Raw genomic sequence first — 16,177 nt, 5'->3', positions numbered from 1 at the left:
TTTCGATGGAGCTGAAACGTGTGAATTGGTGGGATGCTACCTTTTGTCCCTCCTCACCAAAACGTATGGCCAAAACATCGGCTTATACCGAGACGACGGACTCGCAGCCTTCACTGCGAAGCCACGGGAAATGGAGAAGATTAAGAAAGGGATATGCAAAGTCTTCCGTGACAACGACTTGAAGATCACAGTCGAAGCAAACACCACCAAGGTCAACTTCTTAGACGTCACGCTTGACCTCAGAAGAAATTTTTCATATTACGCAGGCCAGAAATGAATGAGCTTGTATCGGGTTGTAGACATGCTAGGAAATTTCTCTTGAAAAATGTTTTCACTTAGTTAATGATAAAGACCCCGTGTAGTAGAACATATATATATATATATTTTTTTTTTTTTTTTTTTTTTTTTTATAGTAGAACGTACATATATTTTAGTAGAACTTATTTCGTAGAGCGCTTAACTCAATCGATTGAACAGTAACGTAAATTTAAAATACTGACATATAATCCCCTTATATCATGTTTTGTTACCTAGCAGCTCCATAAGTCTGACGCATTTACTATAGCAACCATTAAAATTTCGGTATTTAACCGCCAGCTTTCCAATTTCAACAGTTCAGTCGTTAAAATTGCCCGATGAGTGTGGTACCTGTACCATACGAAACAGTTCTGTAGCATTAAAACGATGGTTACTCGTAAAACCTAAATTTTTGTCAAGTGTCAAGTCATATATATATGTATATGTATTTGTCCTCCTTGTTTTGATTTTTAGTCCAATGAAAATTATCACTCTTCTGAAGCATTTGAGGTTTCCAAAGTTATAAAGTTCACGTTTTCAGTCTTAGTAGACGATGTTTTGGTGCTTCTTTAAAATGGAATTATTAGTGCTCGTTTGCTAACTCTTTTAAATTAAAGAAAAAAAAAATCACTTTCGTTAAATGTCCAAAGGCTATTAACTCTCAACTAAAGCCCTGTAAAGTAGTACTTTGTAAGTGTTATAAAACCAGAGAGTGTAAAACATTACCTCATGTCTTTGCTTCCTTGTGATGCAGAACGCCTTCTTAGTTTTGGTGATTTCTTCAATACAACCTGCGTTATTCAAATTAGTCATTTGAAGTGCATTTGAAATTTCTTTCCGTGTATAATTTTTGTTAATTTACAACATTATTTCCCTAATCACTTTCAGCTGTTATAATTTTATCTCATATTTTAAACTTCCTGTTATGTCACTGTTTGGGAATCACTTTCCTGATGTTTAGGAATATCTCACATCATTAGCCTGCATCAGTATGCTTAATCTCTTGCAGTACACACGGCTAGATAATTGTGGTTTCTTTTTTTATATGTGGCAATATAGGACGTTTTCCGTGTTTCCACAGTCTCATTTAAAGACGAGGGGAAGTTGGGAGAATTCGAGACACTTACGCAAACCCGAGACGCAGTCGAGGGTTTGCATAACTGTCGAACTGTCGAGAATTCTCCCAGCTCCCCCGAGTGTTTAGATGAGGCTATGGAAACACGGAAAAAAGTCCTCTATTGCTTTCATAAAATATTTCAAGTGCAGAGAAGATTAAAAACATCTGGTTGTTGCGTAATTCTCCAGTAGAAGACAGAATTATCCCTTTTTTTTTAACTTTGTAATACAAATGTAAATTTAAAGGCTTGGACAAGTGCCACCCTTTATTTAACCCACCAGAATTGTCGTGAACTCTTAGCAGACTTGATAGAACCTGCTGCCTTTCCGAGAGCCCCGACAGATTCTCCTCAAAAACTGCCCTAACTTACTTAAAAAATGTCCCCAAAACCGTCGAAAAGTTGATAATACAGTAACTAATTTATTTTTCTTTTGTATGAATATTTTTTTTTCGTTAGGCTGACTTCTGCGGGCATTCATACCAATGAAATATATGCAGCCCAAGCATTTCATTACAACAAAGTCATATTTTATTTTAAAGTATGTGGTATTTTATGTTGTACATGATTATTAGGTGTTACTAGATGTTACTACGTGATTTTTACATGTTATTTTTCTACAGGAGCAGATACATCGAAGATAATGAAAACTTGCCATAGAAAACGGTTCTCTTACAGAATGTTAAATACGATGGCATGACGTTAGCCTCTTCTATTTAAATGGCAGTTAAACAGAGATAAGCTGGTATCGTTCACCCTATTACGCTTGCAAATCGAATTGTTGACGCCCGAGTGCCAACTCTTGTTTACTGTGTTAGGAAAATCGAATCGTGGTAAGGCTACCCAAAGGTAGCAATTTCATTTGAAGCCGAGAATTGCAAAGAGAAATCGCCGTGTCACTTCCTTTTTGCATGGCAAATAAGACTGCTCTTAAAATTTATCTTCTAAATTTGAAAGGTTATTAAAAAGACATTACAAAGCACGAAGCAAGAGCTCGAAATTTTTATTCAACCCGCCGGGCACAAAACCTCGTTGGTTTCACTCACATGATCAAAATCCACAATATCCTCAGTGTAACCAAACCAAGAGAAAGTGTTTTCATAAGCCGGGATGACGTTAATTCTCGGGGCATTTCGGAAATAAAAGCATCAAAGCTGCTTCTAACGTTTTAAACGTTTTTTTGTTTCTTTCTTTTTTTTTTTTTTAGGAACAGCAATTTGGTCTTCCAGACGGTATCCGTTTGGATAAACATCTTTAAATCCTGAAATCCATCGGTCCCAGTTTAAGCTCCGAGAATTGAAAGAAACAAAAAATCTGTCTTAAACAAAACCAATAATTTCACACTTTTCGTGAGTTGCTCAAAGCAATGGCAAAAGGCTTTTATTTGTTAAACCAGACTATTGTTTATCATTGTTTGATGACTTTTAGTCCAATGTAAATTGTCATTCTTCCTAAGCATTTGGGGTTTCCAAAGTTGTAAATTGGAAGTTTTCAGTTTTAGTCAGAGATGATTGGTGCTTCTTTAAAATGGACTTATTAGTGCTCGTTTGCTAACTCTTTCAATATAAAATAAGTAAATAAAAACAAATAACTTTCGTTGAATTTCCAACGGCTATCAATTGACAACTGGAGCCCTGTAAAGTACAACATTGGAAGTTTTATTAAGCAAGAAAGTATAAAACAATACCTCATGCTTTTATTTCCTTGAACGCCTCCTTAGTTTTGGTGCTTTCTTGAATACTACTCGCGTTATGCAAAGTAGTCGTTTGCTGTACATTTTATTATTTGTCACTTCCGTATATAATAGATGGTTAATTTAAAGCATAATTTCCCTAATTAATGCCAGCTGTGAAATTTGGATCTCATTTCTTCATCTAGAAGTTTGCGGACGGGGTTCCTGGCTCGGCGTGAAAGACAGATTATAGTTGTAGCCACTTTTGTTAAGTGCTTCTTGATAGACGCCTTTAGCGCTATCGAAGCTTTTTTTATCCGATGATAATTCAGATAGTCTTTTGTTAATAGATTTGGGAATGTTCTTCAGGATTGATGGTGGGTGGTTGGATTCTTTATGGAAATATAATGGGATGTTACCCTCTTTCATGTAAGGGTAGAATTTCTCACTTCTCAGGTCAAGCGTGACGTCTAAGAGAAGTTGACCATGGTGGTGTTCGCTTCGACTGTCATTATCTTCAAGTCGTTGTCACGGAAGACTTTGCATATCCCTTTCTTAATCTTCTCCATTTCCCGTGGCTTTGCGTTGAAGGCTGCGAGTCCGTCGTCTCGGTATAAGCCGATGTTTTGGCCATACGTTTTGGTGAGGAGGGACAAAAGGTAGCATCCCACCAATTCACATAACACCGCCAGCGTCCTGAAGTGGTTTAGCAGCTTAAAAAAACAAGAACTCGCCCTCGTTCATATGCTTTGACGTCTGTGAGTTTTTCCCCCTCAATAACCGAGAAGTTGCTATCTAAAGCGCTCGACTTTGCCTCTAATTTTCGCCAAATCACAAGCCACGAGCGTGAGATCATCCTGCACGCCAAGAGATCACTGTTGTTCAGTGACAATTGCCCCTGGGAGAAGAAATCAGCAAACAATCAATTCGATGTCACCATGGGATCTTTCGATGGAGCTGAAACGTGTGAATTGGTGGGATGCTACCTTTTGTCCCTCCTCACCATGAAGTATGGCCAAAACATCGGCTTATACCGAGACGACGGTCTAGCAGCCTTCAATGCGAAGCCACGAGAAATGGAAAGGATCAAGAAGGAGATATGCAAAGTCTTCCGTGACAACGACTTGAAGATCACAGTCGAAGCAAACACCACCAAGGTCAACTTCTTAGACGTCACGCTTGACCTCAGAAGAAATTTTTCATATTACGCAGGCCAGAAATGAATGAGCTTGTATCGGGTTGTAGACATGCTAGGAAATTTCTCTTGAAAAATGTTTTCACTTAGTTAATGATAAAGACCCCGTGTAGTAGAACATATATATATATATATATATATATATTTTTTTTTTTTTTTTTTTTTTTTATAGTAGAACGTACATATATTTTAGTAGAACTTATTTCGTAGAGCGCTTAACTCAATCGATTGAACAGTAACGTAAATTTAAAATACTGACATATAATCCCCTTATATCATGTTTTGTTACCTAGCAGCTCCATAAGTCTGACGCATTTACTATAGCAACCATTAAAATTTCGGTATTTACCTGTCAGCTTTCCAATTTCAACAGTTCAGTCGTTAAAATTGCCCGATGAGTGTGGTACCTGTACCATACGAAACAGTTCTGTAGCACTAAAACGATGGTTACTCGTAAAACCTAAATTTTTGTCAAGTGTCAAGTCATATATATATATATATATGTATATGTATTTGTCCTCCTTGTTTTGATTTTTAGTCCAATGAAAATTATCACTCTTCTGAAGCATTTGAGGTTTCCAAAGTTATAAAGTTCAAGTCTTTAGTTTTACTAGTGGATGTTTTGGTGCTCCTTTAAAATGGACTTATGAGTGGTCGTTTGCTAACTCTTTCAAATTAAAGAAAAGAAAAAAAAACCAAACAAACAAACAAACAAACAAGTCACTTTCATTGAATGTCCAAAGGCTATTAACTCTCAACTAAAGCCCTGTAAAGTAGTACTTTGTAAGTGTTATAAAACCAGAGAGTGTAAAACATTACCTCATGTCTTTGCTTCCTTGTGATGCAGAACGCCTTCTTAGTTTTGGTGCTTTCTTGAATACAACTCGCGTTATGCAAATTTGTCATTTGAAGTGCATTCGAAATTTCTTTCCGTGTATAATTTTTGTTAATTTACAACATTATTTCCCTAATCACTTTCAGCTGTTATAATTTTATCTCATATTTTAAACTTCCTGTTATGTCACTGTTTGGGAATCACTTTCCTGATGTTTAGGAATATCTCACATCATTAGCCTGCATCAGTATGCTTAATCTCTTGCAGTACACACGGCTAGATAATTGTGGTTTCTTTTTTTATATGTGGCAATATAGGACGTTTTCCGTGTTTCCACAGTCTCATTTAAAGACGAGGGGAAGTTGGGAGAATTCGAGACACTTACGCAAACCCGAGACGCAGTCGAGGGTTTGCATAACTGTCGAGAATTCTCCCAGCTCCCCCGAGTGTTTAGATGAGGCTATGGAAACACGGAAAAAAGTCCTCTATTGCTTTCATAAAATATTTCAAGTGCAGAGAAGATTAAAAACATCTGGTTGTTGCGTAATTCTCCAGTAGAAGACAGAATTATCCCTTTTTTTTTAACTTTGTAATACAAATGTAAATTTAAAGGCTTGGACAAGTGCCACCCTTTATTTAACCCACCAGAATTGTCGTGAACTCTTAGCAGACTTGATAGAACCTGCTGCCTTTCCGAGAGCCCCGACAGATTCTCCTCAAAAACTGCCCTAACTTACTTAAAAAATGTCCCCAAAACCGTCGAAAAGTTGATAATACAGTAACTAATTTATTTTTCTTTTGTATGAATATTTTTTTTTCGTTAGGCTGACTTCTGCGGGCATTCATACCAATGAAATATATGCAGCCCAAGCATTTCATTACAACAAAGTCATATTTTATTTTAAAGTATGTGGTATTTTATGTTGTACATGATTATTAGGTGTTACTAGATGTTACTACTTGATTATTACATGTTATTTTTCTACAGGAGCAGATACATCGAAGATAATGAAAACTTGCCATAGAAAACGGTTCTCTTACAGAATGTTAAATACGATGGCATGACGTTAGCCTCTTCTATTTAAATGGCAGTTAAACAGAGATAAGCTGGTATCGTTCACCCTATTACGCTTGCAAATCGAATTGTTGACGCCCGAGAGCCAACTCTTGTTTACTGTGTTAGGAAAATCGAATCGTGGTAAGGCTACCCAAAGGTAGCAATTTCATTTGAAGCCGAGAATTGCAAAGAGAAATCGCCGTGTCACTTCCTTTTTGCATGGCAAATAAGACTGCTCTTAAAATTTATCTTCTAAATTTGAAAGGTTATTAAAAAGACATTACAAAGCACGAAGCAAGAGCTCGAAATTTTTATTCAACCCGCCGGGCACAAAACCTCGTTGGTTTCACTCACATGATCAAAATCCACAATATCCTCAGTGTAACCAAACCAAGAGAAAGTGTTTTCATAAGCCGGGATGACGTTAATTCTCGGGGCATTTCGGAAATAAAAGCATCAAAGCTGCTTCTAACGTTTTACACGTTTTTTTGTTTCTTTCTTTTTTTTTTTTTTTTAGGAACAGCAATTTGGTATTCCAGACGGTATCAGAGAACCAAGGACCTAAATCGTTTGGATAAACATCTTTAAATCCTGAAATCCATCGGTCCCAGTTTAAGCTCCGAGAATTGAAAGAAACAAAAAATCTGTCTTAAACAAAACCAATAATTTCACACTTTTCGTGAGTTGCTCAAAGCAATGGCAAAAGGCTTTAATTTTGGTAAACCAGACTATTGTTTATCATTGTTTGATGACTTTTAGTCCAATGTAAATTATCATTCTTCCTAAGCATTTGGGGTTTCCAAAGTTGTAAATTGGAAGTTTTCAGCTTTAGTCAGAGATGATTTGGTGCTTCTTTAAAATGGACTTATTAGTGCTCGTTTGCTAACCCTATCAATATAAAATAAGTAAATAAAAACAAATAACTTTCGTTGAATTTCCAACGGTTATCAATTGTCAACTGGAGCCCTGTAAAGTACAACATTGGAAGTTTTATAAAGCAAGAAAGTATAAAACAATACCTCATGCCTTTACTTCCTTGAACGCCTCCTTAGTTTTGGTGCTTTCTTGAATACTACTTGCGTTATGCAAAGTAGTCGTTTGCTGTACATTTTATTATTTGTCACTTCCGTATATAATAGATGGTTAATTTAAAGCATAATTTCCCTAATTAATGCCAGCTGTGAAATTTGGATCTCATATTTTAAATTTCCTGCAATGTCACTGTTCGGAATTAACTTCTCTTCTCTTTAGGAAGATCTTTATTAGTACATTAGCCTGCATCAGTTTTGTTACTCCTTTATATCATACCTGGCTGGGTAACTATGCTTTATTCTCATTTAACCAAATATCTCAGCCTCAACTGTCGAGTCTTAAGTATGAACGATGGAGTCGGATGCGTTTTCACCCGACCATTCAGACGTAATAGGTAGTTTTCACGTTACGTCATCGCCGCCATGCTGGTGGACGAAAACAAAAGACCTCTCATTAGCTCCTTTTGTTCGTCCATCAGCAATTGTACATTGTAGCATTGTTATCTGTATCTCTAGAGTTTGGCTGCAAACCACCTATTACAGTAATCGCTTATTCAAAATATATATATTTTTCGTCTCTGAATTTATTCACCATTCTCGTGTAAAAGAACAGACATTACAGACGAAGCATTGTTAACGTTCAAATGGAATATATATTAAGTCTCGATATGTGGTCCAAATGGAAAGACAATTAAATTCATCTTGTTACTGAGTAATTCGTAGTAGAAGACATAATTATCTCTCTTTTAACTTTGCAATATGAATGCCAATTTCAAGGCTTGGACAGGTGGCACCCTTTCTTCAATCCCAGCACAATTTTCGTCAACTCTTAGCAGACTTGATAGAAGCTGCTGCCTTTCTGATAGTTTCGATATATTCTGCTCAAAAATTGTCTCAAAAGTTGATAATACAGAAACTACTTTATTTTCATTTGTATGAATACTTTTTTTTTCTTCACAGGCTGAATTCTGTAGACATTCACACAAGTGATAGGTGGCCCAAATGTGGCTACAACTAAGTCATATTTAGTTTTAAAGTATGTGGTATTTTGTGTTGTATTTTATGAGATCTTATTTTTGTATAGAAAAAGGCAAACCGGAAATTGTTGAAACTTTGCTTATCCTTGGCTTGTACATGACGTCATTGGTGGCCATGTTGGTGTACTGAACAAGAGCGTAAAAGTCTTTTAGGAATTTGGCGCTATTATTATACAAAACTCGAGCAACATTTTTCTTTTGTTTTGTACGTCAACATGGCCGGCTGATCACGTGAGTGCAAACTAAGAATAGAGATTCTTTTGTCGTTCATGTCCCTGAGCTTTAGCTTCTTTATTGTTAATCTTTCCCGTCTGTCTTCGTGTTGTTTTTTTTTTTTTTTTTAACGATGAAACTGCTGACCACGATACACAGTTGTTCACTTTAGTAACCAATCACATTAAACCACGCTCTCATAGCTTTGATATTAACATGGAATTCGTGTTATCATGTACATGTATGTAAGAGTTAAGTTCTCGGTTCTGTTATATCGTCACGGACAGCATAAGAAAAGGAAGCAGCTTTTATGTTGGTTTCCGAAATTCCCCCAGAATTAAACGTCATGCTTTGCAAGCATAGGGAGAACGATACCAGCTTATCTCTGGAGAGAGCTATCATTAAGTGGGATGCACAGGCATTCCACGTCAGAAAACCAATCACGCGTCTTGTGTTTTCTTTTTCCTTCTTCGCAGTCACAAATGTGCATACCACACGGATATTGAACTAAGTTCTGATCGGGGAATCTAATTTCATATCCTTCAGTATTTTGAAACTCCTTCACGGTAATTTGAACACCCACACTTACCCCAGCTATCTCGCATTCAGAAAGCGAACTAATCAAGGAGAGCCTCTATCTCCCATGCCTGACCTGGAAGTCAGCCCTTTTCCGAGTAGATTTACATATAGAACGCCTCCCTTGGGAGATTAAGTACGCCACCCGTTGTGTTGTCTTCGATACATTGCAGACGATCTTGTTGTTCACGGCAAAGGTGAATAAGAGTATAACAGGCGTTTGTTTGCTGCTCTTGATAGATTGTGCGAGGCTAAGCTAACTGTGAATGGCGACAAGTGTGAGCTAAGGCTGAGAAAGCTCACGTTTTTCGGTCATGAACTGTCAAGCGATGGTGTTAGTCTAAGTGAAGAGAAAATAATCACTATCAGAGATGCTAGACCTCCTAAGAGGCGAGTGAGGTTTGATCGTGGATGGGGCTGGTTCAGTATTACGTAAAGTTTATTCCCGACATAGCATCCATAGCCAGATCTATTATTAAATATTTGAAGAGGAAAAGGGTTCCGTTTGAACGGGGTACAGCGCAACATGGCACGTTTCAAGATTTGAAACGTTCCATCACTCAGGAAAAAACTCTTGCCTTTTACCATGTTGGTAGTAAAACCGGGATTATCGCTTATTCTTCGCCGATTGGTTTGGGAGCAGTACTTACCCAACAGCAGGTAGTTGCGTGGAGAGTCGTTGCGTATGCGTCAAGTAGTCTCTGACTGACGTGGAGAGGCGCTATAGTCAGACAGAGAACGAATTTTAGTTTTAGCGTGCGAAATTGTTCAGCATGTATTTGTCCGGTCAATGTTTCGAATTGGAGACAGGTTACACGCCGTTGGAGCGCATTAACTCGCGCGCATCAAGATCTTGCTCCCGGATTCAGAGAGGGGTGTTTCGTTTGTAGGGCTATGCTATCAAGGTGGCGTACCGCCCGGAAAAGACAAATGATGCATATTCCTTATCGAGATAAAACACTTGGAAGCAGTCAAGCGGTGAGGATGAGTAGGAGTCTGTGAGAGCAATCGTCGAGAATTACATGCCTGTCGCTTTGTCGCCAAGAGAGATGGAACATGCTAGTACCTGTAATGATGCAGATCTGAGTCAAGTTAAGGGTTGCGTGAGAGCTGGGATTTGGGAACGTTGTACTGTTCCTTTGAATGTACATACCAAGGACGACTCTGAACTGTGTATTTACGGGTGAGATTTTGCTTCGAGGGACTAGAATTGTAGTTCCAAAAACTTTCCGGGACAAGGTTGTGAGGCTGGTGCACGAGGGCCACCAAAGCATCGTTGAAAACAGGTATCAACTTCACAGTAAAGTCTGGTGGCCAATAATGGATAGAGATGTGGAGCAGCTATGCAAAGTCTGTCATGGTTGTCAGAGGACTTCTCGTTATGACAAACCAGAACGAATGTCCCGTATTTTGCCGCCAAGCGCTCCCTGTCAGGGTTGCTGCACGGATCTCCTTGCACCTCTACCCACAGGAGAAAGCAATTTGTTTGTATAATATTTCAGCAGATTTTTAAAGTAATCATTTTGAAGTCCACTACGAGGGCCAAAATTATTGACGCCATTTGCCCTATGATAAGATAAGATAAGATAAGATAAGTCTTTATTGGTAAATTGAACTAAACAATTGCAAACATACGTGCACGTTTACAATACAGTAGGAAGAAGAATCATCTAAAAAATATTACTTTCCTTACAAACATTAAACTAGATAAAGTTAAAAAGAGATATATTTATAAAACAGCGCTTAAAGCGCTCTGTGCGAATACGTGGTAATATATAATCATGACCACGTTGACGTAAAGACTGATATGTACGTTTGCTCGGTAGAAGATCTGTTAAATCTATATGTGTGATTTTTTCCCTAGTTTGAATTATATCGCTGATGACTATGCGCTCCTTGGTGTAACCATATTTCCATGCTCGCTTGCAGAATTTATCGATCTTAGAGGTATTTACCAGCATAAGCACATGCCCAGACCTGAATTGCGTATGTAAATGTTATGTCTGCCAGATTTGGTCTGCCGTTTCTTTAGCAAACGGACAACAGACCACCATTCGTGTCCGAAGAGTTCCAGACGTTTCTTTTCGAGCATGGTGTTGAACATCGTAGGACTACGCTGTTATGGCTGCAAGCTAACGGCGAGGTGGTACGCCAGAATGTTTTGTTGCTTAAATGTTTACAGGTTACGCATCTGGTGAAGAAAAATTGGCGTTCGGACCTAGTTTCGTGGTTGACGGCATACAGATCTACCCCGCAAGTCACGATAGAACGAGAGATGCTATCCAAACTGCCGGAACTGAGAAGAGAGACCGTTCATCTTTCAAGGGAAACTGCGCGTCACACAGACTTGGCCAACGACTTGAAAGCAAAGGACTATGCAGATGATAAGAGAAGAACTGTGTCTACATCCTTGACAGTCGCTGATGCAGAGCCGCAAAAAGCTGAGAAGAGAAACAAGTTATCAAGTAACTTTTGTCCGTTAAAGGTTGGGCAGAAGACAGACAACGAGGTTACACTCTGAAACGACGATTGTACGGAACTCAAGCTAAAATCGGCCTTGGTCAAAAGGTGCAATGAGCAAGAAAGTGCGTCTGTTGATGCTGGGCCTGTAACTGATCTCCAGGAGGAAATTCAGGAATCTACAGAGACAGAAAACGGGAAGAGAGGTGACGAGTGTGTGCCATAAGGGCCAGAAGTTTGCCAGAGAACTCTTCGAAATTTCACACGTCAAGTCCGCAAGCCTTCTAGGTTTAACGATTTCGTTTTGCCATTGAGACTTTCAGCTTCTTGGAAGAGTTTTTCTTTACGAGGCATGCTGTGTCTAATTTGAAGATCGCGTGCTTCGGTTATTACACTCTTGGATGAACCTTAATTCAACTTTGAAGGGTATGGTATGTACTGTTTGCGAGGTCTATGAGAAAGTACCTGTACAAGCTAAAGGTACATGGGTAACACGTCCTGTAAACAACTCGGCGAAGGCTGCAACCCTGTTGGCAAATCATGCGAAAAGTGGATGGCACTATGACCTAGCAGCAGTAGAGAGAAAAGCATTTTCTCAGTCTGCATAAAAGCGTAGTGACGCTATAGAACTCATTGTAACAGCCAGCGAGGAAGAAAAGAAAGAAAACCGGAAAATGAAGAAGCTCATCCGATCACTGTATTTCCTTGTAAAACATCACATTCCCCACACCACTACATTTGAAGGTCTCGTTACCTTGCAGATCGAGAATGGGGTTATCACGTTGAAAGCGCATACAGAAACATTCCCACGTAATGCAACCTATGAGTCATATTCCACAATAGTAGAGCTTCTTACAAGCATCAGCAAGACTCTGGAAAACAGCCTCCTAGACAGTTTGAAAGGAAGCGTCTATTACTCGATAATGGTAGACGAAAGCACCGATATAACCTCCTAAGGACGAACTGTCAGTGTGTGCACGTTGGCTACATCACAACAAGCCAGTAGAACACTTACAGGGTGTCATATAAGCTAAGGAAACTAATACTGAAGCTATCGCTGGTTATATTTCTGATTTTTTGCAATCCAGAAACATCACATTTGAGAAAATGCGTGGTCTTGGTTTTGATGGTGCTAGCACCATGTCGGGTAACAGGACTGGTGTTCAGACACGCCTGAGGTTGCATGCACCAAGCGCTATTTACGTACACTGTCGTTGCCATCTACTGCAGCTGGCTGCTGTAAATGCTGCGAGCGAACACGCAGAGGTAAAGCGAGCCTTAGGTATACTATTAACAAATCGGAAAGCATTTTACTATTCACCAAAGAAAGCGGAAAAACTAAAGGAGATTCAGGCTGAGCTTCAGTGTCCTGAAGTTGAGATGCAGAAACCTAGCGATACTCGATGGTTAGCCCGTGAAAGGGCCGTGCGTGCTGTACGGCTAAGTTTGCCAGCATTGGTGAGTACGTTCAAAGAGATTTATGATGAGACAGGTGACGCAGAAGCACATGGGATTGCTATTCTCTCTACCAAATGCAAGGCTGTGGCTTGTATCTACATGCTCTGTGATTTACTGCATACTGTCGCGGCACTGCAAGCCAGCGTACCAGCAATGGTTGAAAGCACTACTAGACGGTTAATGGAGTTAAAGGAGAAAGTACATACCTGCGCGTGGTTCAAGAATCATTCTTCAGTGTTCACTGATGATGTGCAACTTGGAGCAAAGAACATTGTGGTCACAGAGGAAGAAAAGAACTTATTTCTTCACAAGGTCTATCGTCGGTACGTGCAAAGTGTTGTTGACCACATTAATAGAAAGATGGAGTCTACCGATATTATCTCTGCTATGTCTATTTTTGATCCACGACATCTCCCAACTGACGATAAATTGGCAGACTATGACATAGAAAAGATACGAACCCTAATCAATTTCTACAGTGTCGCCAAAGAATCCAATTTCAGGGAGAAATAGGCATCTCACAACCTGACATTAACGCTGAGGATACGGAATCAGAATAGAAGCTGTTTCGCCGAGTCTTTTTTTGTGAAGTACAAAGACAGCACCTTACAACAAGTGCTCTCGACATTGACAGTGGTAACTCTGACATTGCCACTGCTTTTCCGAACTTGGCAAAGGTAGCTGCGATTGTAAATGTATTACCGGTGACAACTACCACTGTTAAACGTTCCTTCAGCGCCATGAAGCTAATTAAAACAAGGCTCCGCGGTAGGCTCGGTGCGGATGCACTTTAATACACCATGCGCGTTTGCATCGAAGGTCCTGACCAGTTGTCAGATGATGTCCTGGAGTCAGTGGTTGATCATTTCAAAAGTTTAAAGAAGCGCAAACTGGCTTTGTAATTCAATTATTCAATTTCAATTCAACGTTTTAGAGAAGGAAGGTACATTTAGATCCTCAAGTTGATCAGGGAGATTTTCCAAAGATCAATTGACATGATTTGTTTACCAGTATTTGTTTTCACACTCGATAAGACACATTGTCATCCTGCAAGCAGGGCCTTTTCTTATGGTACATATGCTTTGTACCGAGAAAAGGCCCTGCACGAATCCTGTCAAGTTCTTGTTGAGCATGCTCAGCGCGTTGCTAAGAAACAGCTTCGAACCCGGGCCGAATCGGTGTTCATTTAAAACACCGCGAAAATGGCGTGTAAACAAAGGGCCAAATAAATAGGGAGCTTTAGCAACGACAACGGCGATGGCAACGAGAACGTCACAAATTTGCATATTAAGTGGGCAAAAACAATAGCTCTGCACGCTCTGCACGTGTGTTTTTCATTTCTGTCCATTTCTTTGCCGTCGTCAGCAAAAAGACAACATGAAATAGCAAAATTTGAGATTTTAAGGAGGACGTCAGCACTTGGAAATAAATTTCTATTTTCTCCCCTAAGTTAAGCGTGACTCATATCGGTTTCATTCTTGACGGAAGGCCACACCAGCAGAGCCTCTTTTTCTCCGTGTATGAGGGAAATAGATAAAAGAGGCTCTGCTCTCAGGATGACACATTGTCAGTTAACAGTGGCATCTACCGCGGTCAGTTTCTATTTACAGGTTTACAGTTATCTAGAATTTCGCAGTAGTTGCGAGCATTGCAACTGGTAAGAAATGGAAAAGTGCCGTTGTTGAGTTTATTGCCTTTGTTGAATTTATTTATTTTATTTACGTACTGACAAGGCAACGAGTATGTATAAATTTTTGTGGAATTCATTGCCAGAAATTAGGGACAAGATGGCGGTTGCGCGTGCGCACTAAGGCCATAATGGCTGCGAATTCATACAAGAAAATGTATGGAGATAAGGAAACTTGTTCAAATATATCGATTATGAGCTTACGCATCTTCGGTGCCCGACTCGAAACATGTTAAGTGCTGTGTAACCTTCGCATCTGGGTTAAAAATGGCTAATTAGAAGTAGGTTTACTCACTTCCCGAAGTGGCCACTTTCATCTCTCGTTGTACGCTCCATTTCTCCATACATTGTCTTAAAATCTTGCCGAAGTCATGCGAAATACTCGTCGATTAGAGGATAAACCATTCACTGAAGTAAATTTGCCCGACTCGATATCACTTCTGCGATGTAAGATGTTTCCGAAACAGTCGTAAAAAGGACGATTTTTGCACTGCAAAATATTTCCAAAGGCGCTTTATTTTGTCCATTTTCCATCTGTAGTCCAGTAATGGACGCCATATTTGCGAATGACCCATTTCGGTCAGACAAGAAAAAGGGAAAGCTTCACAACTCCAAACTTCACCTGATCGTCATTTTGTTTGTTGCTTTAAATCCACAGATGTTTCACGGGATATAAACTAGGTTCCAGGCTTTCAAAAATCCACGATTGGCATACTAGGCTTGGTTTTAATAGAAGTATGTACGCGTAAAAATTAAAAACAATTCCACGAAATATAGCTTTGCTTACCTCATATAAAACAAAATGTCTGAGATTCTTGAGAGTTACAAGAACGAAATATAGAATGGGCACTAAAGATAGGAACAGAATTTCCTCTTCAGGTTCAGTGAAGTACAGTTTTACTTACATCTGCGTCCTGTTTTCTTCCTATCAGCCGCTCGGCCTGGTAGACACCTAAAATTTTCTTGGAAGATGTTTTTTTCTTGCCTTTTTCTTCGTAAAACAGATCCACAGAGCTCAAATTATTTAAAATATCGTAGGGGATACCTTTTCCCTGACTGGTATAAACTTTGTCCGCCATTTTGAAAATGAGATTCCGCTGATTCACGGGCGCAAAATGTCCACGATTTCTGGCAATTAGATGTGTCGGGAAACTCTTCTGTTCACATTAGCAAATATCGGAGCTAAGTGTAACATTGTCAGAGCGTGATCACGACTAAAAAATAAAATAAAATAAAATACCCATGTAACAATTCTCAAAAATGTGTCTCCAAATGAACCAGATCGCACCTCAGCGCATATTCAATTCAAAAAATTTCCGGGGGAACATGCCCCCGGACCCCCCTAGGAAACTCGTGGCCTGCGGCAACTCGAGACTTATCCCCCAAACGATAAATCCTACATAGAACCTTGAGAAGGCATCATACTATTTACAAATTGACTTAAAACGTTAAAAGAACTTGTTAAAACTTAGTTTAAATCTCCAATTTTAAGCCTTTCATCTTTGATAACGAGCCAGTTATTAACCATCAAAAACTGATAAATT

At 39.2% G+C, this 16,177-nt stretch overlaps 1 protein-coding gene across 1 annotated transcript; it reads left to right on the top strand.

Annotated features, from left to right (window-relative positions):
* Positions 1 to 12,595: 12,595 nt before the first annotated feature.
* On the top strand, positions 12,596 to 13,459 carry LOC138034267 (zinc finger protein 862-like). The gene has a single exon (XM_068881799.1). It carries the CDS (start codon positions 12,596 to 12,598, stop codon positions 13,457 to 13,459), a length of 864 nt encoding a protein of 287 aa, XP_068737900.1.
* Positions 13,460 to 16,177: the final 2,718 nt, after the last annotated feature.

This window comes from Montipora capricornis, unplaced genomic scaffold (genome assembly GCF_036669925.1).
Source record: "Montipora capricornis isolate CH-2021 unplaced genomic scaffold, ASM3666992v2 scaffold_104, whole genome shotgun sequence".
Taxonomy (NCBI): domain Eukaryota; kingdom Metazoa; phylum Cnidaria; class Anthozoa; order Scleractinia; family Acroporidae; genus Montipora; species Montipora capricornis.
Note: the sequence above shows the minus strand (reverse complement) of the source record. Positions and strands in the feature narration are given on the sequence as shown.

What these genes read in the sequence shown, in the direction of transcription:
- LOC138034267 (XM_068881799.1), top strand. Translation starts at nt 12,596, where the DNA reads ATGCGTGGTCTTGGTTTTGATGGTGCTAGCACCATGTCGGGTAACAGG.